General features: G+C 45.8%; 1 protein-coding gene across 1 annotated transcript in view; it reads left to right on the forward strand.

The window, feature by feature from the left end:
• SMARCAL1 (SNF2 related chromatin remodeling annealing helicase 1) overlaps positions 1-24,314 on the forward strand; it is a 43,750-nt gene extending 19,436 nt beyond the window's left edge. The window contains exons 12-17 of the mRNA XM_069732686.1: positions 8,468-8,538; positions 10,767-10,869; positions 12,317-12,499; positions 14,736-14,836; positions 14,977-15,073; positions 24,042-24,314. Of these exons, the coding sequence (XP_069588787.1) occupies positions 8,468-8,538; positions 10,767-10,869; positions 12,317-12,499; positions 14,736-14,836; positions 14,977-15,073; positions 24,042-24,209 (723 nt within the window). The 3' untranslated portion in view covers positions 24,210-24,314. The remainder of the gene's footprint in view (positions 1-8,467; positions 8,539-10,766; positions 10,870-12,316; positions 12,500-14,735; positions 14,837-14,976; positions 15,074-24,041) is intronic.
• The last annotated feature ends 2,034 nt before the right edge of the window (positions 24,315-26,348 follow it).

A 26,348-nucleotide genomic window follows, 5' to 3' on the forward strand; every position in this document is an offset into this window, starting at 1 on the left:
ATCTTTCTCAAGGTCTTTTGCTGTCAGATGGGGGTTTTGATTTGCCTCTCTAGCAATTTTACAAGCAGCTGTCACTGAAATTTTTCTTGATCTTCCAGTCCTTATCTTGCCCTCCACTCTTCCTGGTAACGGCCATTTCTTAATTACATTTCAAACAGAGGAAAGGACAACTTGAAAACAGTTTGCTATCTTCTTGCAGCCCTCTGCTTTGTGGGCCTCCACCATTTTCATTCTCGGAGTGCTCGGCAGATGCTTAGAAGAACCCATGGCTGCTGGTTTTTGGCACAAAGTTAAGAGGAGGCTCGGTTTTCGTGAAATCTGCATCACCTGGCCTTTCCTAACGATGATGGTGAACGACCTATGACCCTAACAGGATAACTAAGGTCTGAAACCTTGGTCAATGTTGTCTGAGCATACAAATCTACAACGGTGCACAAACTTTTGCATCAGCCCATTTTCCTTTTTGTAATTTTTTTTTAAATTTAACCCCTTTCTGACATGTGACGTACTATCCCGTCGAGGTGGTATCGGCCGGTATGACCGACGGGATAGTACGTCATCACCGATCTGCTACGCTCACGGGGGGAGCGCGGCCAATCAGGACCGGGTGTCAGCTGACTATCACAGCTGACATCTGGCACTATGTGCCAGGAGCGGTCACATTAACCCATGGAACACTGCGATCAAACATGATCGCAGGGTTCCGGCGGCATAGGGAAGCATCGCGCAGGGAGGGGACTCTCTGCGTGCTTCCCTGAGATCCTCAGAGCAACGCGATGTGATCGCGTTGCTCCGAGGGTCTCCTCTGTCCTCCTCCCTGCAGGCCCCGGATCCAGAATGGCCGCGGCGCTCCTTCCGGGTCCTGCAGGGAGGTGGCTTGCAAGCGCCTGCTCAGCAAGCGCCGGGAAGCCTCCCTGCTGTGCCTCTGTGATCGCTGATCTGACACAGTGCTGTGCAAAGTGTCAGATCAGCGATCTGACACTATACAGTGATGTCCCACCGTAGGAAAAAGTTAAAAATATATATAAATTTACATGTGTAAAAAAAAATCCTAAATAAATAAAAAATATTGCTCCAATAAATACATTTCTTTATCTAAATAAAAAAACAATAAAAGTACACATATTTAGTATCGCCGCGTCCGTAAGGACCCGACCTATAAAACTGGCCCACTAGTTAACCCCTTCAGTGAACACTGTAAAAAAAGAGGCAAAAAAACAACGCTTTATTATCGTACCGCCGAACAAAATGTGGAATAACACGCGATCAAAAAGACGGATATAAAAAAAATGGTACCGCTGAAAACGTCATCTTGTCCCACAAAAAATGAGCTGCCACACAGCGTCATCAGCAAAAAAATAAAAAAGTTATAGTCCTTAGAATAAAGCGATGCAAAAATAATTATTTTTTATATAAAATAGTTTTTATCGTAGAAAAGCCCCAAAACCTAAAAAAAATGATATAAATGAGGTATTGCTGTAATCGTACTGACCCGAAGAATAAAACTGCTTTATCAATTTTACCAAACGTGGAACGGTAGAAACGCCCCCTCCCCCCCCCCCCCAAATTCATGAATTGCTGGTTTTTGGTCATTCTGCCCCACAAAAATCGGAATAAAAAGCGATCAATGTCACGTGCCTGAAAATGGTACCAATAAAAACGTCAACTCGTCCCGCAAAAAACAAGACCTCACATGACTGTGGACCAAAATTTGGAAAAATGTTAGCTCTCAAAATGTGGAGATGCAATGACAATTTTTTTGCATTAAAAATCATCTTTTAGTGTGTGACAGCTTCCAATAATAAAAATCCGCTAAAAAAAAATGCTATAAATAGTAAATCAAGCCCCCCATTATCACCCCCTTAGTTAGGGAAAAATAATGAAATTAAAAAAATGTATTTATTTCCATTTTCCCATTAGGGTTAGGGTTGGGGCTAAAGTTAGGGTTAGGATTACATTTACGGTTGGGGTTAGGGGTGTGTTGGGGTTAGGGAAATGGTTGAGATTAAGGTTAGGGGCGTGTTCGGGTTAGGGGGTGTGGTTAGGGTTATGGTTGGGATTAGGATTAGGGATGTGTTTGGGTTAGGGTTTCAGTTAGAATTGGGGGGTTTCAATATTTAGGCACATCAGTGGCTCTCCAAACGCGACATGGCGTCCGATCTCAATTCCAGCCAATTTTGCATTGAAAAGTCAAATGGCGCTCCTTCCCTTCCGAGCTCTCTCATGCGCCCAAACAGTGGTTTACCCCCACATATGGGGTATCAGCGTACTCAGGACAAATTGTACAACAACTTTTGGGGTCCAATTTCTCCTGCTACCCTTGGTAAAATAAAAGAAATTGGAGCTGAAGTACATTTTTCCAGGACGTCCCCCTGACAGCACATTGGAGGACGTCCTCCTCCTCCTTGCAGGGACAGGAAACACAACACGAGAGGTTAAAAGGTCCCACTCCACCCCCTTTTCCTCAGTGTTTTTCCTGTCCCTGCATGGAGGGACACATGAGAGAAGGAGCGCTATACTAGCGTGAAGACTCACCAGTCCGGAGGCTCGGGGGATCGTGCGGCTAACGCCAATATCCTTTCCCCGCTCCACTAAGCCCCAGGCAGAAACTTCCCGGTGGGGAGTCCCTCTGCCATAAAGACCAGTAGAGCGGATGAGCTCCTGGGTCGAACCGCTTCCTCCCGGTGGGGGGCTCTCGGTTCGGGCGCCAGGAGAAGAGGCGCCGCTAGAGGATCCAGCAGCAGCGTGCGTTCCACTGTGTGGAACGCGGAAGTAGGACTAATAAGACAGGCGCGATACTTCCGGTGTCAGGCGCAGGTAAGGTGACGTCACATCCGGGGTCGGGGCCATCTCGGCGTGCGTTCCACCTGGTGGAACGCGGAAATGAGCAGGCTTAAGAGCGCAAAGAGGGGCTCTCGCAGATGTTATCCAGTGCTTCCTCTGGTGGTAAGAAGCGCTAGAGGGCATCCCTGGAGAAATTGGCTACAGGACACAGTAAGGTCCGTACGACCAGATTGCTGCAGACATGCCGGAGTCTAAGGGTGAGTGCAGCAGTCGCTGCTATATCCCTTTTTTACATCTGTTACCATAAGGATCACTTACTTATAGTGGCATTTCTCCACAGAAGATATGGAGAACAGGAATGAGGAAATGGGGGTAAGTGCGCAATGCGCAGAGTACTCAAATATACGCCTGCACACACTGAGCCATTCTTGTCCTTATTATTACATTTAGGATAAAGAGGCCAGTCAAGCTTCCCTCCCTCAGTCTAAAAAGTCTGGCAAGGTATTGACTAAATCTAAGAGGTGCTCTCTTTGTAACACAAAACTGTCAGAAACATACAAGAAGGATCTGTGCAGCTCTTGTATTAAGAAAATTGTCAGAGAAGAACAACCATCAATGTTGTCCGAAATGAGGAATATAATCCGGGAGGAGGTCCAGAATTCCTTAGCTTCAATGTCACAACGGGAAGTGTACAGTCCGGGCCCGGCTCGTAAAAGACCAAGGAAAGATCCAGAACAGGAGGTTCAGGATGGTTCGTCGGAGGCGGAATCAGAATATAGAGGTTCTGATCAAGAAGAAGGAGAACTGCCAGTAGAAGAACAAGAAGGGAAAAGGTACTACTTTCCAGTCGAAGAAACAGAAGAACTAGTCCAGGCGGTCAGACGTACTATGCAGGTGAAAGAAGATCCACAGCCGAGATCTAGACAAGATCAGATGTTCGGAGGGCTCACATATCAGGAACGGACGGTGTTCCCGGTGAGTGAACACATACGTAAGATGATCTCACAAGAATGGAAAGATGCGGAGCGAAGATTGGTGATGTCCAGAGAGTTTAAAAACCGTCTTCCGTTTTATTCAGAAGAGATCAAGACATGGGAAGAGATTCCGAAGGTAGATGTCCCTTTAGCCAAGGTGGCAAAGAAAACATCCATACCTTTCGAAGATTCATCTAGTCTTAAGGATGCAATGGATCGCAAGGCGGATATCCTTTTACGTCGAGCCTGGGAGACTTCAGCAGCTTTAATAAAAACTAACATCGCAGCTACTTCTGTAGCGAGATCCATGTTCCTGTGGATGGAACAGCTGGAAGAACATTTAATTAATAAGACTTCACGGGCGGATATAATTGCTTCTCTGCCTATCATTAAGTCAGCCACGGCCTTTATGGCAGATACATCAGCTGAATCTGTGAGATTTGCGGCTAGGAATAGCTCCTTGTCCAATGCAACACGAAGGGCTATTTGGCTTAGATCTTGGTCGGGGGATAATGCATCCAAAAATAAATTATGCGCCATTCCATTTTCAGGTTCCAGAATATTTGGTCAGGCTTTAGATGACATCCTAGAGTCAGCAGCTGATAGTAAAAGAGGGTTTCCCGAGGATAAACCCAAGAAGTTTCAGCCCTTTCGGAGGAGGCCTCTCCCCCCTCCCCCTCCCCCCCGCAGATTTCCAGAGTATAGAGAACAATGGAGATCAGGTAGAGGATCCTTTAGGAGTTCCTACGCTCAGAATAGAAGGGGTAGGAATTCCTTGTTCGGTTCTGGCTATAGACCAAGGAAACAATGACGCCATAGGGATAGGCGGGAGATTAAGTTTCTTCCTCAAACAATGGAGTCAGATCTCAGACAACGATTATGTCCTCAAGATAATCTCAGAGGGTTACAGAATAGAGTTAATATCCCGCGTACCTCAAAGGTGTATCTTACCAACAATGTTAGCCAAAGATTCCCCTATGTTTCTAGACCTACAAAAACTGTTCGACTCCGGGGTTATAGTTCGGGTTCCTACTCCAGAAATAGGTTCAGGTCACTATTCCTCTCTTTTTTCTATTCCAAAACCGTCAGGGGAATCCCGTACAATAATAAATTTAAAACCTCTGAACGTTTTCGTCAAATACAAACGGTTCAGAATGGAGTCGATCAGGTCCATCATTCATCTTATAAACAAAGATTCGGTAATGTGCACTCTCGATCTGAAGAGTGCGTATTATCAGGTCCCGATACATCTCTCTTCTCAGGAGCTTCTGAGATTCTCGGTAAGTCTCCCGGACATGACCTGCCACTTCCAATTTCAATGCCTCCCTTTCGGTCTAGCATCCGCCCCAAGAATTTTCACCAAATTGGTAGCAGAGGTGGTGGCTTTCTTAAGAAACCAAGGAATAACAATAATTCCATACTTGGACGATTTTCTGGTTGTGGCACGATCAAGGGCCATTCTGCTACAACACAGAGATCGGGTCATAGCAGTATTAGAGGAAATAGGATGGGTGGTCAACAGGAAAAAGTCACATTTAAAGCCAGAATCCCAGAAGATATTTCTAGGAGTACTCTTGGATTCTACAACCAGGCAGTCCTTCTTACCAAAGGACAAACGAACCTCATTAAAAAAGATGATCTTAGAATTCCAAAGAAGTCCAGTGACGATAAGAGCAGCTATGAAAGTCTTGGGGAAGATGACAGCATGCATTCCGTGTGTCAGATGGGCTCAGGCTCACTCAAGGCCTTTACAAGAACAGATACTCATGGTATGGGATCGACGTCGTTCCACATTAGACAAGAGGCTAGAGCTATCAATGAAGACAAGAAGATCACTACGATGGTGGATCCAGGACTACAATCTAAAAAAGGGCATCCCTTGGATATCAACCCCTTGTGTGATAATCACCACAGATGCAAGTCAGTGGGGATGGGGAGCGCACCTGGAAGGAAAATTCTTTCAGGACAAGTGGCCCGAGGAGATCAGTCAGATGTCGTCAAATTACAGAGAATTATACGCAGTCTGGGAAGCTCTCAGAAGAAACCGTTCACGCCTAAAGGACAAACATGTAAAAATCCTATCCGACAATGTAACAGCGGTATCCTTTTTGAGGCATCAGGGAGGTTCCAAACACAAAGCGCTTCAAGGTCTAGCGCAGAGAATATTTGCCTGGGCAGAAGACGTTGTCTTATCTATAACAGCAGTGCATCTAGAAGGGTCACAGAACATACTAGCCGACTATCTAAGCAGAAAGAAAGTTTCTCCAACCGAATGGGAACTAAGTCAAGAAATGTTCCAAATTCTTTGCCACCGTTGGGGAACGCCCAGGATAGATTTATTCGCCACAAGGAAAAATTCAAAGGTTCCCAGATTTTATTCCCTCAACCCTCTAGACATGCCGGAAGCAGTCGACGCCTTAAGTCAAGCATGGAGCGAACCTCTGTCTTACGCATTTCCACCAATAGCACTTATTCCAGTAGTGCTCAGGAAGATTCAGGAAGACCAGGCAACAGTGCTGACGATTGTACCATTCTGGCCAAAGAGAAGTTGGTTCCCATTGTTGGGGGCCATGGCAACGGAAGACCCTATCATACTCCCGTTATGGAAGGATATAATTCATCAAGGGCCTGTTTTACACCAAAACCCGGAGAGACTGCATCTATCAGCATGGATCCTGAGAGGGACATCTTGAAATCCAGAGGTCTTTCAGATGAAGTAATTACAACCATCCAGACTAGTAGGAAGCCTGTCACCTCAGCCATCTACCACAAAATCTAGAAAAAATTTTGTATGGGAAGTGGCGGGTCAGCTGTGATTCCGGGGGTCTTAGATGTTCCTAGAGTCTTAAAATTCTTACAGGCAGGCTTTGACTTGGGGCTCAGGCCAGGTACAATTAAAGTCCAGATCTCGGCCCTTAGTACTTTTCTGGATTATCCATTAGCTTCCCACCCCTGGATAATCAGATTTGTGAGGGCTATCCAAAGATTACGGCCTACCTTGAGACAGCTAGCTCCCACATGGGACTTAAATTTAGTCCTTAGGGCTCTATGCAAAGATCCCTATTCTCTAGAGGAGGACATGCCTATTTCAGTTCGTACCTGGAAGACGGCCTTCCTAGTAGCGATTACAACAGCTAAACGCGTAGGGGAAATTCAGGCTCTATCAATTAAGGATCCATATCTTCAAGTCAGAGAGGATCATATAATCCTAAAATTAGACCCAGCTTTTATCCCAAAAATAGCTTCAGCAAAAAATCGAGATCAGGAAATAATTTTACCTTCCTTTTGTGAGAACCCTTCTAATGAAAAAGAACAGGCTTTACACTCCCTGGATGTTAGGCAGGCAGTATTAAACTATCTAGAGGCCACTAGCTCCTGGAGGAAGGATTCTAATCTTTTTATCCTATTTGGAGGTAAGAATAAAGGTAAAAAAGCTTCCAAGGCGTCTATAGCTAGATGGATTACTACTATAATTTCAAAAGCCTACGCATCAGAAGGGATAGCGTGCCCAACAGGGATTAAAGCTCACTCTACTAGGGCTGTTTCAGCATCATGGGCTGAGCGAGCAGGAGCGTCACTAGATCAGATTTGCAAGGCAGCAACTTGGGCCAGAGTAAACACGTTCTGTAAGCACTATAAGCTAGACGTAGTAGCAGCTCAGCAGACGTCTTATGGGAGGAAAGTTCTCCAAGCAGTTGTCCCACCCTAAACGTGTGCTGTCAGGGGGACGTCCTGGAAAATGGGTATTATTACCTACCGATAATTCGGTTTCCAGGAGTCCATCCTGACAGCACCGTTATTTCCCCCCCTATGCATGTCAGTTCATATGCTGTAATATGTTTGGTCAAATAAAGTTTTCAAAAGTATATCTATCCATGGTGTGGTACTTGTCAAAACACTGAGGAAAAGGGGGTGGAGTGGGACCTTTTAACCTCTCGTGTTGTGTTTCCTGTCCCTGCAAGGAGGAGGAGGACGTCCTCCAATGTGCTGTCAGGATGGACTCCTGGAAACCGAATTATCGGTAGGTAATAATACCCATTTTTGTGAAAAAAAAGTTAAATGTTCATTTTTTGTTAAACATTCCAAAAATTCCTGTGAAACACCTGAAGGGTTAATAAACTTCTTGAATGTGGTTTTGAGCACCTTGAGGGGTGCAGTTTTTAGAATGGTGTCACACTTGGGTATTTTCTATCATATAGACCCCTCAAAATGACTTCAAATGTGATGTGGTCCCTAAAAATAAATGGTGTTGTAAAAATGAGAAATTGCTGGTCAACTTTTAACCCTTATAACTCCCTAACAAAAAAACATTTTGGTTCCAAAATTGTGCTGATGTAAAGTAGACATGTGGGAAATGTTATTTATTAAGTATCTTGTGTGACATATCAAGTTAAAAAAATTGCAACATTTTCAACATCTTCGCCAAACACAGGTAACCTCAAAGAAATGTTACCACTAACATGAAGTACAATATGTCACGAGAAAACAATGTCAGAATCATCAGGATCCATGGAAGCTCCAGAGTTCTAACCTCATAAAGGGACAGTGGTCAGAATTGTAAAAATTGGCCCGGTCATTAACATTCAAACCACCCTCGGGGGTAAAGGGGTTAAATATACCGCAGGAGAAATATTTTAGAGATACATGTGCCGCAGTGTGTACATCTGAGCACAACTAACATCGCTCCAATATGTTCCCTGTTGTTACAGAAAGTGCAAGAGAAAGAAGCGCTGTTACTCTTCTACAACAGGACGGCAGAAGCCAAAGTCCGATGTGTTATGTGAGTGACGCTTCAGGGGATGATGTGTCTAATGCCGAAATGAAGAGAACTAGGCCCACTGTATCCGATCTACAGGGTCTGGTGTAATGTATGTACACAGTGACTGCACCAGCAGAATAGTGAGTGCAGCTCTGGAGTATAATACAGGATGTAACTCAGGATCAGTAATGTAATGTATGTACACAGTGACTGCACCAGCAGAATAGTGAGTGCAGCTCTGGGGTATAATACAGGATGTAACTCAGGATCAGTAATGTAATGTATGTACACAGTGACTGCACCAGCAGAATAGTGAGTGCAGCTCTGGGGTATAATACAGGATATAACCCAGGATCAGTAATGTAATGTATGTACACAGTGACTACACCAGCAGAATAGTGAGTGCAGCTCTGGGGTATAATACATGAGGTAACTCAGGATCAGTAATGTAATGTATGTACACAGTGACTGCACCAGCAGAATAGTGAGTGCAGCTCTGGGGTATAATACAGGATGTAACTCAGGATCAGTAATGTAATGTATGTACACAGTGACTGCACCAGCAGAATAGTGAGCGCAGCTCTGGAGTATAATACAGGATGTAACTCAGGATCAGTAATGTAATGTATGTACACAGTGATTGCACCAGCAGAATAGTGAGTGCAGCTCTGGAGTATAATACAGGAGGTAACTCAGGATCAGTAATGTAATGTATGTACACAGTGACTGCACCAGCAGAATAGTGAGTGCAGCTCTGGGGTATAATACAGGATGTAACTCAGGATCAGTAATGTAATGTATGTACACAGTGACTGCACCAGCAGAATAGTGAGTGCAGCTCTGGGGTATAATACAGGATGTAACTCAGGATCAGTAATGTAATGTATGTACACAGTGACTGCACCAGCAGAATAGTGAGTGCAGCTCTGGGGTATAATACAGGATGTAACTCAGGATCAGTAATGTAATGTATGTACACAGTGACTGCACCAGCAGAATAGTCAGTGCAGCTCTGGAGTATAATACAGGATGTAACTCAGGATCAGTAATGTAATGTATGTACACAGTGACTGCACCAGCAGAATAGTGAGTGCAGCTCTGGGGTATAATACAGGAGGTAACTCAGGATCAGTAATGTAATGTATGTACACAGTGACTGCACCAGCAGAATAGTGAGTGCAGCTCTGGAGTATAATACAGGATGTAACTCAGGATCAGTAATGTAATGTATGTACACAGTGACTGCACCAGCAGAATAGTGAGTGCAGCTCTGGGGTATAATACAGGATGTAACTCAGGATCAGTAATGTATGTACACAGTGACTGCACCAGCAGAATAGTGAGTGCAGCTCTGGAGTATAATACAGGATGTAACTCAGGATCAGTAATGTAATGTATGTACATAGTGACTGCACCAGCAGAATAGTCAGTGCAGCTCTGGAGTATAATACAGGATGTAACTCAGGATCAGTAATGTAATGTATGTACACAGTGACTGCACCAGCAGAATAGTGAGTGCAGCTCTGGAGTATAATGCAGGATGTAACTCAGGATCAGTAATGTAATGTATGTACACAGTGACTGTACCAGCAGAATAGTGAGTGCAGCTCTGGGGTATAATACAGGATGTAACTCAGGATCAGTAATGTAATGTATTTACACAGTGACTGCACCAGCAGAATAGTGAGTGCAGCTCTGGAGTATAATGCAGGATGTAACTCAGGATCAGTAATGTAATATATGTACACAGTGACTGCACCAGCAGAATAGTGAGTGCAGCTCTGGAGTATAATACAGGATGTAACTCAGGATCAGTAATGTAATGTATTTACACAGTGATTGCACCAGCAGACTAGTGAGTGCAGCTCTGGAGTATAATGCAGGATGTAACTCAGGATCAGTAATGTAATGTATGTACACAGTGACTGCACCAGCAGAATAGTGAGTGCAGCTCTGGGGTATAATACAGGATGTAACTCAGGATCAGTAATGTAATGTATGTACACAGTGATTGCACCAGCAGACTAGTGAGTGCAGCTCTGGAGTATAATACAGGAGGTAACTCAGGATAAGTAATTTTATGTATATATACACGTGATGTAGAGAACTATTATAATTATGTATTTACGATAAATATTTCAGGAAGTTATTAATTAGATGTATTGTGTGTAGCGCAGTCTGGAGACGCCTGATCGGCGCTGCTGTATTTATGGATGATAATCGTCTTCGTACATGTTGGACATTTGCAGAGAATACATCCTGGATCTGCTGGAGAGCGGGCGGGAGAAGTTTTTGGTGTTCGCCCATCACAAGCTGGTTCTGGACCATGTTTGCGAAGAGCTGGGGAAGAAGGTGACCTGCGAGATTCTCCATCTTCACCTGCTTTTACATGAATGTGAATAATTGGTGGTTGGGTCATTGTATAACCCTCTGCAGCCATATGGTGCTTGTAGCTGCAGTCGGTTATGCCGCGTGGTGCCTGTAGCTGCAGTCGATTATGCTGTATGGTGCCTATAGCTGCAGTCGGTTATGCCGCGTGGTGCCTGCAGCTGGTTATGCTGTATGGTGCCTGTAGCTGCAGTCGGTTATGCCGCGTGGTGCCTGCAGCTGCAGTCGGTTATGCTGTATGGTGCCTGCAGCTGCAGTCGGTTATGCCGCGTGGTGCCTGCAGCTGCAGTCGGTTATGCCGCATGGTGCCTGTAGCTGCAGTCGGTTATGCCACGTGGTGCCTGCAGCTACAGTCGGTTATGCCGCGTGGTGCCTGCAACTGCAGTCGGTTATGCTGTATGGTGCCTGTAGCTACAGTCTGTTATGCCGCGTGGTGCCTGCAGCTGCAGTCTGTTATGCCGCGTGGTGCCTGTAGCTGCAGTCTGTTATGCTGTATGGTACCTGTAGCTGCAGTCGGTTATGCCGCATGGTGCCTGTAGCTGCAGTCGGTTATGCCACGTGGTGCCTGCAGCTACAGTCGGTTATGCCGCGTGGTGCCTGCAGCTGCAGTCGGTTATGCCGCGTGGTGCCTGTAGCTGCAGTCGGTTATGCCACGTGGTGCCTGCAGCTACAGTCGGTTATGCCGCGTGGTGCCTGCAGCTGCAGTCGGTTATGCTGTATGGTGCCTGTAGCTGCAGTCTGTTATGCCGCGTGGTGCCTGCAACTGCAGTCGGTTATGCTGTATGGTGCCTGTAGCTGCAGTCTGTTATGCCGTGTGGTGCCTGCAGCTGCAGTCTGTTATGCCGCGTGGTGCCTGTAGCTGCAGTCTGTTATGCTGTATGGTACCAGTAGCTGCAGTCGGTTATGCTGTATGGTGCCTGTAGCTGCAGTCTGTTATGCCGCGTGGTGCCTGTAGCTACAGTCGGTTATGCCGCGTGGTGCCTGCAGCTGCAGTCGGTTATGCTGTATGGTGCCTGTAGCTGCAGTCTGTTATGCTGCGTGGTGCCTGTAGCTACAGTCAGTTATGCCGCGTGGTGCCTGCAGCTGCAGTCTGTTATGCTGTATGGTGCCTGTAGCTGCAGTCGGTTATGCTGTATGGTGCCTGTAGCTACAGTCGGTTATGCCGCGTGGTGCCTGCAGCTAGTCGGTTATGCCGCGTGGTGCCTGCAGCTACAGTCTGTTAAGCCACGTGGTGCCTGCAGCTGCAGACGGTGATGCCAGATGGTGCTTGTAATCGGGTTTTGTTACCTGGGTTTCCCACCGTATTATCAATCAATTATTCTGAATTCTGTGGATTATCCCTTTTCTGCGCTCTGATCCTGGCATCTGACTTGTAGCTCTTTTCCTAACCGTGGCTGCACATTTCTTACAGAATGTAGGATTTATCCGCATTGATGGATCCACTTCCTCAGCTGATCGCCAGTCACTTTGCCAAAGATTCCAGTTTTCGGAGAAGTCCTGTGTCGCTGTGTTGTCCATAACGGCCGCCAACATGGGGCTGACCCTGTCCTCAGCAGACTTGGTGGTGTTTGCTGAGCTGTTCTGGAACCCGGGGGTGAGTGCTCTCCTCCCATCTCGCTTGTCTACACTGAATGCCTTTTAATGCCACATGAACATGATTTCAGCTCCTTTATTGTGGGTCCCCGGGATGTCTCTAAACCTGGTGCTGCCGCCGCCGCCGAACTCGTGCTGTAAACAGAAGTAAATCAGCACCTAATGAATCCACAAAGCTTTGTAAGCCCAGCGACTTCCAGGAATTGTGGCACTCACGTTGACGCAGATGCAATCAGCCTCATGTAGCTCCGAATTGCTCCCCTCGTCTGCTCTTCACCTCCCTTCACCCGACTGCAGTGTGGAGGGGCAGGATGTTCTCCCAGGAACCCGAGTTCCAAGTATTTTACATTTCCAAAATAGTCACTTAAACCCCACAGATTTCATGGGGAAGGGCACGTAGCTTAGATATAGGGAGAGAAAAAACAGTAAATACCAAAATCAGATTTGGACACAAATATTTGGCTGAAAGTTGGGTGACGAGCAGTGTGGCTGCGCTTACAGCTCTTTTTGGGGCTGTTACAAAGCTTTCTTTGACTCCAGAATGGCTTGTTATACAGGGACACATCCCAAAATACTAAATAACTGACCATTCAGAGTGTAGGAAAGTGAAGTGGCTGGTACGGCAGCTCTATTGGTTGTCATCCAATGTTCTCCTATATCTGGATCGTTAACCCTTTAAGGAGATACATGATGGCCTGCAGTTTAGTGGGGTCTAATCACTGGGTCCAAACAATCCCAAATACAAGACCCTGAATTGCCACATTGGAATAGATATGAAATTCATTGGTTATGGGGCAGCTGTAGATAACGGGGCTCTGTAATACGCAGTCCCCAACAGTCCCATAGATGGTGAATGGAGCAGTGGCTTGGCCGTATGACTATTTCTCTCTGCACATTCACTCCTCATACGCTGCCTCTCTGCGCGCACGCTCGCTCCCTCCTCATACGCTGCCTTCTCTGCGTGCACGCTCACTGCCTCTCTGCGCATGCTTGCTCCCTCATACGCTGCATCTCTGCCCGCATGGTCGCTCCCTCCTCATACGCTGCCTCTCTGCGCATGCTTGCTCCCTCGTATACTGCATCTCTGCCCCCATGGTCGCTCCCTCCTCATACGCTGCCTCTTAGCGCACGCTCGCTCCCTCCTCATACGCTGCCTCTCTGCCCGCATGGTCGCTCCCTCATACGCTGCCTCTCTGCGTACGCTCGCTCCCTCCTCATACGCTGCCTCTCTTCGTACGCTCGCTCCCTCCTCATACGCTGCCTCTCTGCGCATACTTGCTCCCTCATACGCTGCATCTCTGCCCGCATGGTTGCTCCCTCCTCATACGCTGCCTCCCTGCGCACGCTCACTCCCTCCTCATACGCTGCCTCTCTGCCCGCATGGTCGCTCCCTCATTCGCTGCCTCTCTGCGTACGCTCGCTTCCTCCTCATACGCTGCCTCTCTGCGCATGCTTGCTTCCTCATACGCTGCCTCTCTGCCCGCATGGTCGCTCCCTCATTCGCTGCCTCTCTGCGTACGCTCGCTTCCTCCTCATACGCTGCCTCTCTGCGCATGCTTGCTCCCTCATACGCTGCCTCTCTGCCCGCATGGTCGCTCCCTCATTCGCTGCCTCTCTGCGTACGCTCGCTCCCTCCTCATATGCTGCCTCTCTGCACGCACACTCTCTCCCTCCTCATATGCTGCCTCTCTGCACGCACACTCTCTCCCTCCTCATACACTGCCTCTCTGTGTGCACGCTCACTCCCTCGTACTCTGCCTCTCTGCACGCACGCTCGCTCCCTCGTACTCTGCCTCTCTGCGTACACGCAATCAGTCCTCGTACGTTGCCTCTCTGCGCACACGCTCCCTCCCTCCTTGGACTCTGCCTCTCTGTGTACGCTCACTCCCTCGTACTCTGCCTCTCTGCACGCACGCTCGCTCCCTTCTTGTACTCTGCCTGTGTGCACGTTCGCTCCCTCGTACTCTGCCTCTCTGCGCACACGCACGCTTCATCCCTCGTACTCTGCCTCTCTGCGCGCACGCTCCATCCCTCCACGTACGTTGCCTCTCTGCGCGCACACTCCCTATCTCACTCCCTGTACGCTTCTACTTTCCCTCATTGTATAATTGTAAGCTCCCTCTGCACGCTAGTCCCCTCCCCGTATGTTCTCTGCGCGCGCGCGCCCTCCCCGAACTAAGCTTTCGGTAAATTACATAACTCTCGTTGGCTTCACATTCATGATTGTTTCTTTGTAGGTTTTGATTCAAGCAGAAGATCGGGTGCACAGAATAGGTCAGACGAGCTCCGTCAATATCCACTACCTGGTAGCCAAAGGAACAGCGGACGACTACTTGTGGTAAGAAGAAATCTAATTCACCACATGTACATTGTTTTTCACAGCTACATTGACTTTTGCCGTAATTGTTTGTGTTGTAACTCAGTATTCAGGATGTGCTGCTGTTGACGGATCTTCAATATTTCTCTGCTTGTTTACAGGCCAATGATCCAGGAGAAGATCAAGGTGCTGGGCCAGGCGGGTCTGTCAGAGGCCAATTTTTCAGAAACGACAGAATCTACCGACTATTTCTATAAGGTAAGATAAGAAGGGCGACGACATCTACACCTCACAGTACTGAGTCCTATCTGTGATCCATCCAGATCTAGTCACTTACTCTCAGATCTACTGTATATTTCATGTAGCTCTCGCTTACCTATCCCTGTGATAGATGGAAACAAAAAAACAATCCAATATGTGGGTGCGAACCATCGTCCGAGGAAAGTAGCTGATAAGTTCCATCAAAAGAACAGAATTGGGGGCGTGGCTATGTAAGCTAGGAGAGAAGACGCACCTTTTGGAGGCTCCCATAATCCTGATCTGAATCCGGCCATTAATCCCCCTGAACTGCAGCTTATACCGGCTGAGACGGTGCCCTGAGAGCTTGGGAGACCGGCGACCCCTCGGGCGGCGGCGGTGGAGCGCTGGAGAGCCGGTATCTGTGGCGGCCTGGAAGAGCGGCAAAGTCCCTGAGCTGCGGCGGCCATCTTTGAGCGCGGCTCCGGCGGGCGGGACGCAGTGCCGGCGGCGGCTGGAGCCGGGTGGATCCCCTGGGAGCGCGGCAGACATCTACATACAGCGGGGACGCTGTGGAACATCGGGGAACAAGAGACAGGTGCCGGGTCTGGAGCGGCGGGCGGGCCCTGGGGGACGGCGGCCATTACCACAGCGCACTCTCCAGCAGCAAGGAGAGAGGCGCTATATAGCAAGACTGCGGTGCATTCAGGAGGTGAGCTACCGGCCTGAAATACTAAAGGGGGCAGAGCGGTGTGCGCCCTGAAAAATTGGGCCCTGCACCCCCCTTATCAAAAACCCCTGCTGGCACCATAACTTTGGAGGGATCGTCCCCCCTCCCTGCTGTTCTGCCTGGGGAGCTGTGGCTGCTCTGAGACCAGTGCCTGGGCAAACTCCTAAACTGATACATTTGCAAATATCTGAGACTCTTTGCTTGGTTTGCTGCCTCTCTGGGGTGCATGCCGGTGTTTGGCCCTGTCCGGTCTGCTAGTGGAGAATAGACTGCCATAATAATAAATCCGGTCCTTTGGTGGGGATCTTCTGTCAATCACCATGCATCATCCTAAAGGAGCGGGGGCTGCTGACAAGTTGAGGAAATATGCCAGAGACGATGCCCCAGATAATACACGTTCTCTCAGAAATAATCCCACGCAGAGTCAACGCAAAAATCGTCTTTCTGACAGCAATGAGGAGGGAGAACGAGACGAACTGACTCTTAAACAAGCATGTGAGCAGTTGATGCAGGCCATATCTCTCACCAGGTCCTCTCTCACTGAGAAAATAGAAGACGTGCATACTGAAGTGGGCCGTCTGCGACAAGATATACAAACTATGAGAGGGCGTATTTCAGAGGTTGAAACAAGGGTGTCCCAGATAGAGGACACCATTGCCCCAATGGAGGCTAAGTTATCAAAGGCCACTGGCTCTGTGAATGCCTGGAAGCAAAAGGCAGATGACCTGGAAAACAGGCTGCGTCGTAATAACATTCGAATTATTGGCCTGCCGGAACGCTCGGAGGGTCAGCAACCTGAGCAATTTCTAGAGGACTGGCTTAAAACCTCCCTGGGAGATGGATTCTCCTCAACATTTTCTGTGGAGAGGGCCCATAGGGTCCCAACGAGACCTCTTCCTCCCGGAGCTCCGCCTCGACCCTTTCTGGCACGTCTCCTTAACTGCAGAGACAGGGATGCAATTCTTCGCTTGGCAAGGCAGAAGACCCCTATTAAATTCAATAACGCCACCATATCAATCTTCCCGGATTTCTCTATGGAACTTCAAAAGCAGCGAGTTCGATTTATGGAAGTCAAAAAGCAGCTCAGGGATAAAAACATCATTTACTCCATGCTTTATCCAGCTCGACTCCGTATTGTTCATGAAGGCTCCTCCTTGTTCTTTACTGACCCGGCGGAGGCGGTCGAATGGTTACGGTCATATAAGGGGCCTAGTACCCCGGACTCTTGAGTAGCTCTTTCTATCTGATGGCAACACACTATGTCGGTGCTGAGTTTATCAACTATACCGGACGCTGATTCCAGTGAGGGTATCCCCTATTCTACTCAACTATAGGAGTGTAGGATTACACTCCTCCACTGTTCAAATGTTGTTTGGTTTGGTATTTTACACCAGTTCTGATTGTTTGTTATGTTTGTTAGTCGCCAGTGATAACCTTATGCTCTATATGATGTTCCTGATTCCCGCCCAGGCTGAGGTGTACATTATGCCTCTTCCCGAACGTAGATATGGGATCTGAGATTGTATGTATGACGTGGAACATACGGGGTATTAAGACTCCTCGAAAGAAAATTAAGATATTTTCACAAATTAAAAGGTATCATCCACATATTGTAGCACTTGTGGAGACGCATTTGACCAGAGACACAGCTAAGTGTACGCAAAAGCCGTGGGTGCAATGGTCCCTTCACGCATTTCACACCAGTTACTCCAGAGGGGTCTCCCTGTTGGTACATAGGAATGTCAGGTGGGAGGCTAGAGAGTCACGACGCGATCCCGAGGGTCGCTTTGTTTTTGTTCATGCCTTTATTAATATGCGGGAATATGTGATATTATGTGTTTATAACCCACCCCCAGCTGGCATATCGGTTCTCCGCATGGCACTGGGTTTCTCCCTAAATTATCCTAATGCTAGTGTTATCTGTATGGGAGACTTTAATTTAGTCATGGATAATCTTAAAGACAGACTGAGACTAGACGGCGAGATGTCAAGGGGGCCCCTTTCTCAATCTCCCTCTCAATTGGCATCATTTATGAACGGTAGCGGATGGTTAGACCTATGGAGAACACGTCACCCTGAGACAAAGGAATATACTTGTCATTCATCAACTAGACAGTCTCTATCCCGTATAGATTACATATTTGGATCTAGTGACCTAGCGCTATGGGTGAATAGTATCGAACATGGTAACAGGGGGATATCAGATCACAGTCCAGTTATTCTCAAACTTAAATACGGTCAGTCAAATAATAATATACCTTGGAAATTGAATCCCTTCTGGCTGAAACTGATAGATTCTAGTGATAGAACGGTTGATCAGTTAAACTGCTTTGTCTCTACTCACCCAGACCCCTCGAATCTCAATCTGTCCTGGGACACTCTAAAGGCATACTTGAGGGGATGTCTGTCCTCTACAATCTCCTATATAAAGAGGGTGACGGCGGGGGAGGATGACGAAATTGAGCGACGACTGAAGGATTCGGAAGCCGCCTATGTGGCCAATCAGACTAACGGCAACAGGGTGGAGTGGCTCACTTCCCAAAGACTATACACCCAAAATATAGACACTAAATCGAAACGTAAATTATTCTTTACCCGTCAATCTTATTTTGAATTGGGGAATCAGGCCAGTACACTCCTAGCTTTTCTAGTACGTCAGCATAACACCTCTAATACGGTACTACAGATTCGGACACTCGATGGTTCGTTGGTATCCTCCACCGAGGAAATTCTTCAAAGTTTTTGTAATTATTATAAGACACTGTACAAATCGGGTAGTGATCTTGGGGTCCCTGAATGTGCAGACTATTTATCAGACATAGCATTCCCCTTACTGAGCCCAACCCAGCAAGCTTTTATGGAAGCTGAGTTTACTCTGGAGGAGGTGGAACAGGCTATAATGGACATGGCCACCGGGAAGGCCCCTGGACCTGACGGGTTTCCCGTTGAGTTCTATAAAAAATATCGGGACCACCTGGCACCACTTTTATTGAAGGTGCTTCAGAATATATGGGAGGGAGAAATTATGCCTGAAACATTTTATGATGCAAATATCATTGTACTTAAGGAGGGAAAGGACCCCTTGGAATGTGGATCATACCGCCCCATATCATTGGTGAACGTAGATTATAAAATCTTCACTAAAATATTGGCTACTAGACTAAATACGATCATATTAGACCTTATACACCCAGATCAAACAGGCTTTATGCCCGGGAAAAGTACCTCCATTAATATTCGGCGGGTCCAATCAGTGATTCAATATAGCTCCCTAGAATTGGATAATAACTGGGCTCTGGCATCCCTAGACACAGCTAAAGCGTTTGACTCCCTCGAGTGGCCTTTTCTTTCCGCATGTCTGCAGAAATACGGTTTTGGAGATAAATTTATTAGAGGGATAGATACACTATATAGGAATCCTAGGGCGCGGGTAATTGTGAATAATTCTATCTCTGATTCCTTTACTTTACATAGGGGAACCCGTCAGGGATGTCCTCTGTCCCTGGCCCTCTTTGCCCTCGCGATAGAAGCCTTGGCAATACGCATTAGGTCTTCCACAGATATCAAAGGAATAAGTATTGCGGATTGTGTGGATACCATCGGTCTATATGCTGATGATATGATCATATTTATGGATAAAACAGAAGAAACACTACCACGAGTAATAACGACTATAGATAATTTTAGCAAATTCTCTGGTCTCTATATAAATTGGGATAAGTCTGCTCTGATGCCTCTGTCTCATGTGCCGGTGCCTTGTCTCAAAAATCTCTCGTCACTACCTGTAGTCTCCAGTTTCAAATATCTAGGAATTTATATGTCTCAATATAGTCAGCTGGACCTACGACTTAATATTTATCCACTATTGGACCTGGCCAAATCTAAATTTATAACCTGGAGCAAACTCCCTCTCTCCTTTGCAGGTCGCATTAATTTAGTTAAGATGATATTGCTCCCCAAACTTAATTATTGTCTCCAACATAGTGCTGTGCCAATACCCAAATCTTTCTTTGCAAACTTAAACTCCCTGACCACGTCCTTTATATGGGGGAAGACTAGACCCAAACTCAAGCTATCTACTCTACAGAGACCGACAAGGGGGGGAGGGGCAGCCTTACCAGACTTTTATCTATACTATCTTGCCGGGCAGGCTAGGGCGATAAGCAAGTGGATGCCTAGCAACCCCCTACCCAATTCAGAAAGCCATTTAATCCATTCTGCCCGAATTGACTGTCCACTGGGTTTTTTGGAAATGGAGAAAGTCAGTGCTCCCCGTTTGCTGCCATTGCTTCGACAAGCGAGATTAATATGGAGACAAATTTAAAAAGTTATTAAATATACAGATATAATAGCTGAAATGCCACTGTGGTACAATAGTTATTTTCCAGAATTACTAAATCACCCGTCTACCGAGTTCTGGATCTCATGTGGTGTTCTCTCGGTAGGTAATTTATATAACCAGGAAGTTTTTGTATCCTTTGAACAATTACGGGATACCTGCAATATCTCAATTCTTCCGTTATTTACAGCTGAGGTCAGCCTTCCAGTCACATATGCGAAATATGGGTGCAAGTCGAGCAATTTCATCTCTACCCCTTATAGGCATTCTCAAATCACAGGGTCCTCAGGGGCTCATCTCCTCTTTATACACATATCTATTATCCGTGGGAGATGGGCTCACTATTAACTCCTTAAAGAAGAAATGGGAGGGACTCCTTCCCGATACACTGGGAGAGGAGTGGGAAGATATTCTAGAATCTCCAACTAAAGTTTCTCCCTCAGTTAATAACAGGATGACCCAGCTATGTATTATATATCAGACTTATTTGACCCCGACACGACTTTTTAAAATGGGTCGCCTCCATACGTCAGACTGCCTACGATGTCACACACGTGATGCGGATTTTATCCACATGATATGGAGGTGCCCGGTAATTTTTCACTATTGGAAAGAGGTCACGACATTGTTAACTTCTTTATTGTTAATCCCTGTCCCACTTGAACCATTGACTTGCCTATTTGGGGTATGGGATACAGAGACCTGGGATCACCATACTGGGATCTTCCTTCGAGAAGCGCTCTTCTTAGCACGAAAGGTACTGGCGTTAAGGTGGATGGGTAGCTCTTCCCCAACTCTCGGAGCTTGCATTGACCTGGTGAACTCGGTTATCCCATATGAGAGAACACTGTACCATAATAGAGGGTGCCCAGGTAAATTCGAAAAAATTTGGGGTAGATGGAACTCATCTCATCATACTCTGTAGTCTGCACTGATTAGATATATACACGAGAGGGAGGGCATGTGGTTTTGGGACATCATTACGGAGCAAACTTAAATCCGTTTTTCTTTTGGCGACTTATTACTAATGGTTAAAGTTGTTTAAGTTGTATAGTAGGTATTTTATAGGCACTAATGACTCAACATGCACAGTCTATTACCTCTGTGAACTTTGGATATGATAATGTTCTGTAATCATTTGTATCTGATGATATATTTAATAATGATAAATGTAATATGTGCAATGTTTGTTTACTCTGGAATTAATAAACGAATTTAAAAAAAAAAAAGAACAGAATTGTCAAAAATAGAGGGAGGTTCTCCCAAGTCTGCAAATGAAAAATATGAGGGGCCCGATTTCATCATTTGCGGGGTTTTTAAGTTCCTTTTCATTTTTGGTCTTTTGGAATTTGTTGGGTGTTTTTATTGCTCCAAATTCTTTAAAATGCTGCACGCAGGTTCATGATTTTTGTACAAAATCCAAACTGCTCTTTATTTTTCTCATTTACATTTTTTGTGCCTTCTTAGAGCAAGACATGTCGCATGTTTCAAAATTTGCAGAAAACATTTCAGACTTACACGAATTGACCCCATGGGAGGAATGGAGTTCAACCGTGCAAAAAAATTATGTTCCGAGCTTCTAAAACTTGAAGTTGATGAATCTGTTGCAAACATCCCGGAATCACAGTGACAAACATACGAATAAAAAATGCAAACACATAAAATATCCAGGGGCTCAATTCATCGCCAAACTTCACAACATTTTCATGCAGTTCAGAGTTACACGAACGTTCTGCAGATTTTCTAAGTGTTTGATGAATCCAGTGCGCCAGTCTGGCACATATCCGCCCACCATCAGTGACCTGGAGTATCAGGTTTTCTGGAGGATTGTTCAGATTGACGCAGTCCGACATCTAACAAGCCATGTGATTACAGAACCTCGGAGTGGGCGACATGGAGCCCAGTGCTTGTAATCATTCCTGTGCTAGACCAGCCGAAGGGCCGGACTATCAGAATTCATCTACGGCTAGAGACTTATGATACCCAAAAAGAAGAGGCAGTAGAAGCATCATAGTAAAATATACCAAAACCTTATGGAAATTCCATATTAAATATTAAAAAAAGAAAGAGGATAATGTATAGGAAACAAGGGCCACATCGAGCGAGGGAGTGCACTGCACCAGCGTAAATGGATGGTAACAAAAAAGACAGATGATAACAAAATGTCAGGTTTGCACAACCTGAATAGAAAACTGTACACCCCTCAGTAAGTATATACAAAATATGAGGTGCAAATCAAACATATATAACAGAGTATTCATGATATTTAAAGTGCCAGTGCAATAACGATCATATAACCAATTATATGGAGATGGGTGGTGGCCAAGTGACAGTTAAATTAAAGCGGCGACAGAGAGTAAATAGGTAAAAACCTATAAAGCCATGGGGTCTAAGCACAATAAAAAGGAAACCTACCCAGCCTTAAATCTCTATGCATAAAGTATATAGGTGGAAACCAATGTAAGAATAAAAACAATACACAAGTGCATCCAAAATAAACACAAACACAGTGACCTGTCAGCAGTCTTCTGAATACCTAAGCAGATCACCACATGAAGACCCCCATATAGCACGAGCATATCATTAACTTAAAACTGAAATTAAAGATTAAACAACAACCACAAGACGGATTTCATTACCAGGTATCCGTGTAATCAGTATAACAGTACCGACCTGACACTGTCTGTAGTCACTGAGCACAATCCTGATCACAGGCATCAGTGTAATCAGTATAACGGCACCGACCTGACACTGTAGTCACTGAGCACAATCCTGATCACAGGTATCAGTGTAATCAGTATAACGGCACCAGCCTGACACTGTCTGTAGTCACTGAGCACAATCCTGATCACAGGTATCAGTGTAATCAGTATAACGGCGCCAACCTGACACTGTCTGTAGTCACTGAGCACAATCCTGATCACAGGTATCAGTGTAATCAGTATAACGGCGCCAACCTGACACTGTCTGTAGCCACTGTGCACAATCCTGATCACAGGTATCATTGTAATCAGTATAATGGCACCGACCTGACACTGTCTGTAGTCACTGAGCACAATCCTGATCACAGGTATCAGTGTAATCAGTATAACGGCACCGACCTGACACTGTCTGTAGTCACTGAGCACAATCCTGATCACAGGTATCAGTGTAATCAGTATAACGGTGCCGACCTGACATTGTCTGTAGTTACTGAGCACAATCCTGATCACAAGCATCAGTGTAATCAGTATAACAGCACTGACCTGACACTGTCTGTAGTCACTGAGCACATTCCTGATCACAGGTATCAGTGTAATCAGTATAACAGCACCGACCTGACACTGTCTGTAGTTACTGAGCACAATCCTGATCACAGGTATCAGTGTAATCAGTATAACGGCACCGACCTGACACTGTCTGTAGTCACTGAGCACAATCCTGATCACAGGTATCAGTGTAATCAGTATAACAGCACTGACCTGACACTGCCTGTAGTCACTGAGCACAATCCTGATCACAGGTATCAGTGTAATCAGTATAACTGCACCGACCTGACACTGTCTGTAGTCACTGAGCACAATCCTGATCACAGGTATCAGTGTAATCAGTATAACTGCACCGACCTGACACTGTCTGTAGTCACTGAGCACAATCCTGATCACAGGTATCAGTGTAATCAGTATAACGGCACCGACCTGACACTGTCTGTAGTCACTGAGCACAATCCTGATCACAGGTTCCTTTTAATCATCATTATGGATTTTCAATAATGTTTTGGTATATTTTGTTCAGACGCTTCTACTTTCTCTTTTTTTCGGGTATACTATTTGTTTGGAAGAGCGTTTACTATTAGACCGGTTCTTTTTTTGGTACTTGATTTATATATGGTTGGTGACTCGCTACAGACTAAGCTTCATCTTGTGTGATCTTTACCACAGGACCCCAAACAGAAGAGCATATATGAGCTGTTCCAGAGGTCGTTCTCGCAGGAGGTCGCTGCAGATGACGCAGATGAAGCTCTGCTCCTGGAGGCCTGCGAGGAGTTTGACCTAGAAACCCCTGATGGAAACATGTGCAAGAAAAGAAAAATTCAGGATTACTTCTGACCCTACAAAATGTTCACAGCGCAGTGTATGATTGTATGTTGGTCAAGTTTGTTAATATTTCTTAATTAAAGATAAAAAATAATAATAATAAGAAGAATGTGTCTTCTGTTCCCTCATTCACAGCTCACTAATTACCTGCAATCTACAGCAGCCTCTAGCTTTATGTAAAAAAACTAATGCATTAATAAAAGTTGAGAAGTACATTGAGAATGTACCCGATGCCCTCCTTGTCACATACGCCGCTGATTCCAGAGCGTTTAGGGTATGTGCACACGTATCTGTGAGGGCTGCGCATTTATCGTGGTTTCTATTGCGGATTCCGCTGCGGGTTTACACCTGCAGTTTTCTATTGGAGCAGATGTAAACCCGTTTCCGCACGTTTTTTTCCGCAGAATGTGCACAGCGGAGTTCGGTTCCCATAGGTTTACATTATACTGTAAACGCATGGGAAACAGCTGCGGATCCGCAGCAAAATCCACAGCGTGTGCACGTAGCCTTATACTTTCAACTAACATACGTATCATTTACCCAATACATAAAAATACTGATCCTGAGTTATATCCTGTATTATACTCCAGAGCTGCGCTCACTATTCTGCTGGTGCAGTCCCTGTGTACATACATTACATTACTGTTCCTGAGTTACCTCCTGTATTATACCCCCAGAGCTGCACTCACTATTCTGCTGGTGCAGTCACTGTGTATACAGATTACATTACTGATCCTGAGTTACATCCTGTATTAAACCCCAGAGCTGCACTCACTATTCTGCTGGTGCAGTCACTGTGTACATACATTACATTACTGATCCTGAGTTACCTCCTGTATTATACCCCCAGAGCTGCACTCACTATTATGCTGGTGCAGTCACTGTGTACATACATTACATTACTGATCCTGAGTTACATCCTGTATTATACCCCAGAGCTGCACTCACTATTCTGCTGGTGCAGTCACTGTGTACATACATTACTGATCCTGAGTTACATCCTGTATTATACCCCCAGAGCTGCACTCACTATTCTGCTGGTGCAGTCACTGTGTACATACATTACATTACTGATCCTGAGTTACATCCTGTATTATACCCCAGAGCTGCACTCACTATTCTGCTGGTGCAGTCACTGTGTACATACATTACATTACTGATCCTGAGTTACATCCTGTATTATACTCCAGAGCTGCACTCACTATTCTGCTGGTGCAGTCACTGTGTACATACATTACATTACTGATCCTGAGTTACATCCTGTATTATACCCCCAGAGCTGCACTCACTATTCTGCTGGTGCAGTCACTGTGTACATACATTACATTACTGATCCTGAGTTACATCCTGTATTATACCCCAGAGCTGCACTCACTATTCTGCTGGTGCAGTCACTGTGTACATACATTACATTACTGATCCTGAGTTACATCCTGTATTATACTCCAGAGCTGCACTCACTATTCTGCTGGTGCAGTCACTGTGTACATACATTACATTACTGATCCTGAGTTACATCCTGTATTATACTCCAGAGCTGCACTCACTATTCTGCTGGTGCAGTCACTGTGTACATACATTACATTACTGTTCCTGAGTTACATCCTGTATTATACCCCAGAGCTGCAGTCACTATTCTGCTGGTGCAGTCACTGTGTACATACATTACATTACTGATCCTGAGTTACATCCTGTATTATACTCCAGAGCTGCACTCACTATTCTGCTGGTGCAGTCACTGTGTACATACATTACATTACTGATCCTGAGTTACATCCTGTATTATACTCCAGAGCTGCACTCACTATTCTGCTGGTGCAGTCACTGTGTACATACATTACATTACTGATCCTGAGTTACATCCTGTATTATACCCCAGAGCTGCACTCACTATTCTGCTGGTGCAGTCACTGTGCACATACATTACATTACTGATCCTGAGTTACCTCCTGTATTATACTCCAGAGCTGCACTCACTATTCTGCTGGTGCAGTCACTGTGTACATACATTACATTACTGATCCTGAGTTACATCCTGTATTATACCCCAGAGCTGCACTCACTATTCTGCTGGTGCAGTCACTGTGTACATACATTACATTACTGATCCTGAGTTACATCCTGTATTATACTCCAGAGCTGCACTCACTA

This window comes from Ranitomeya imitator, chromosome 7 (genome assembly GCF_032444005.1).
Source record: "Ranitomeya imitator isolate aRanImi1 chromosome 7, aRanImi1.pri, whole genome shotgun sequence".
NCBI classification, from domain to species: Eukaryota; Metazoa; Chordata; class Amphibia; order Anura; family Dendrobatidae; genus Ranitomeya; species Ranitomeya imitator.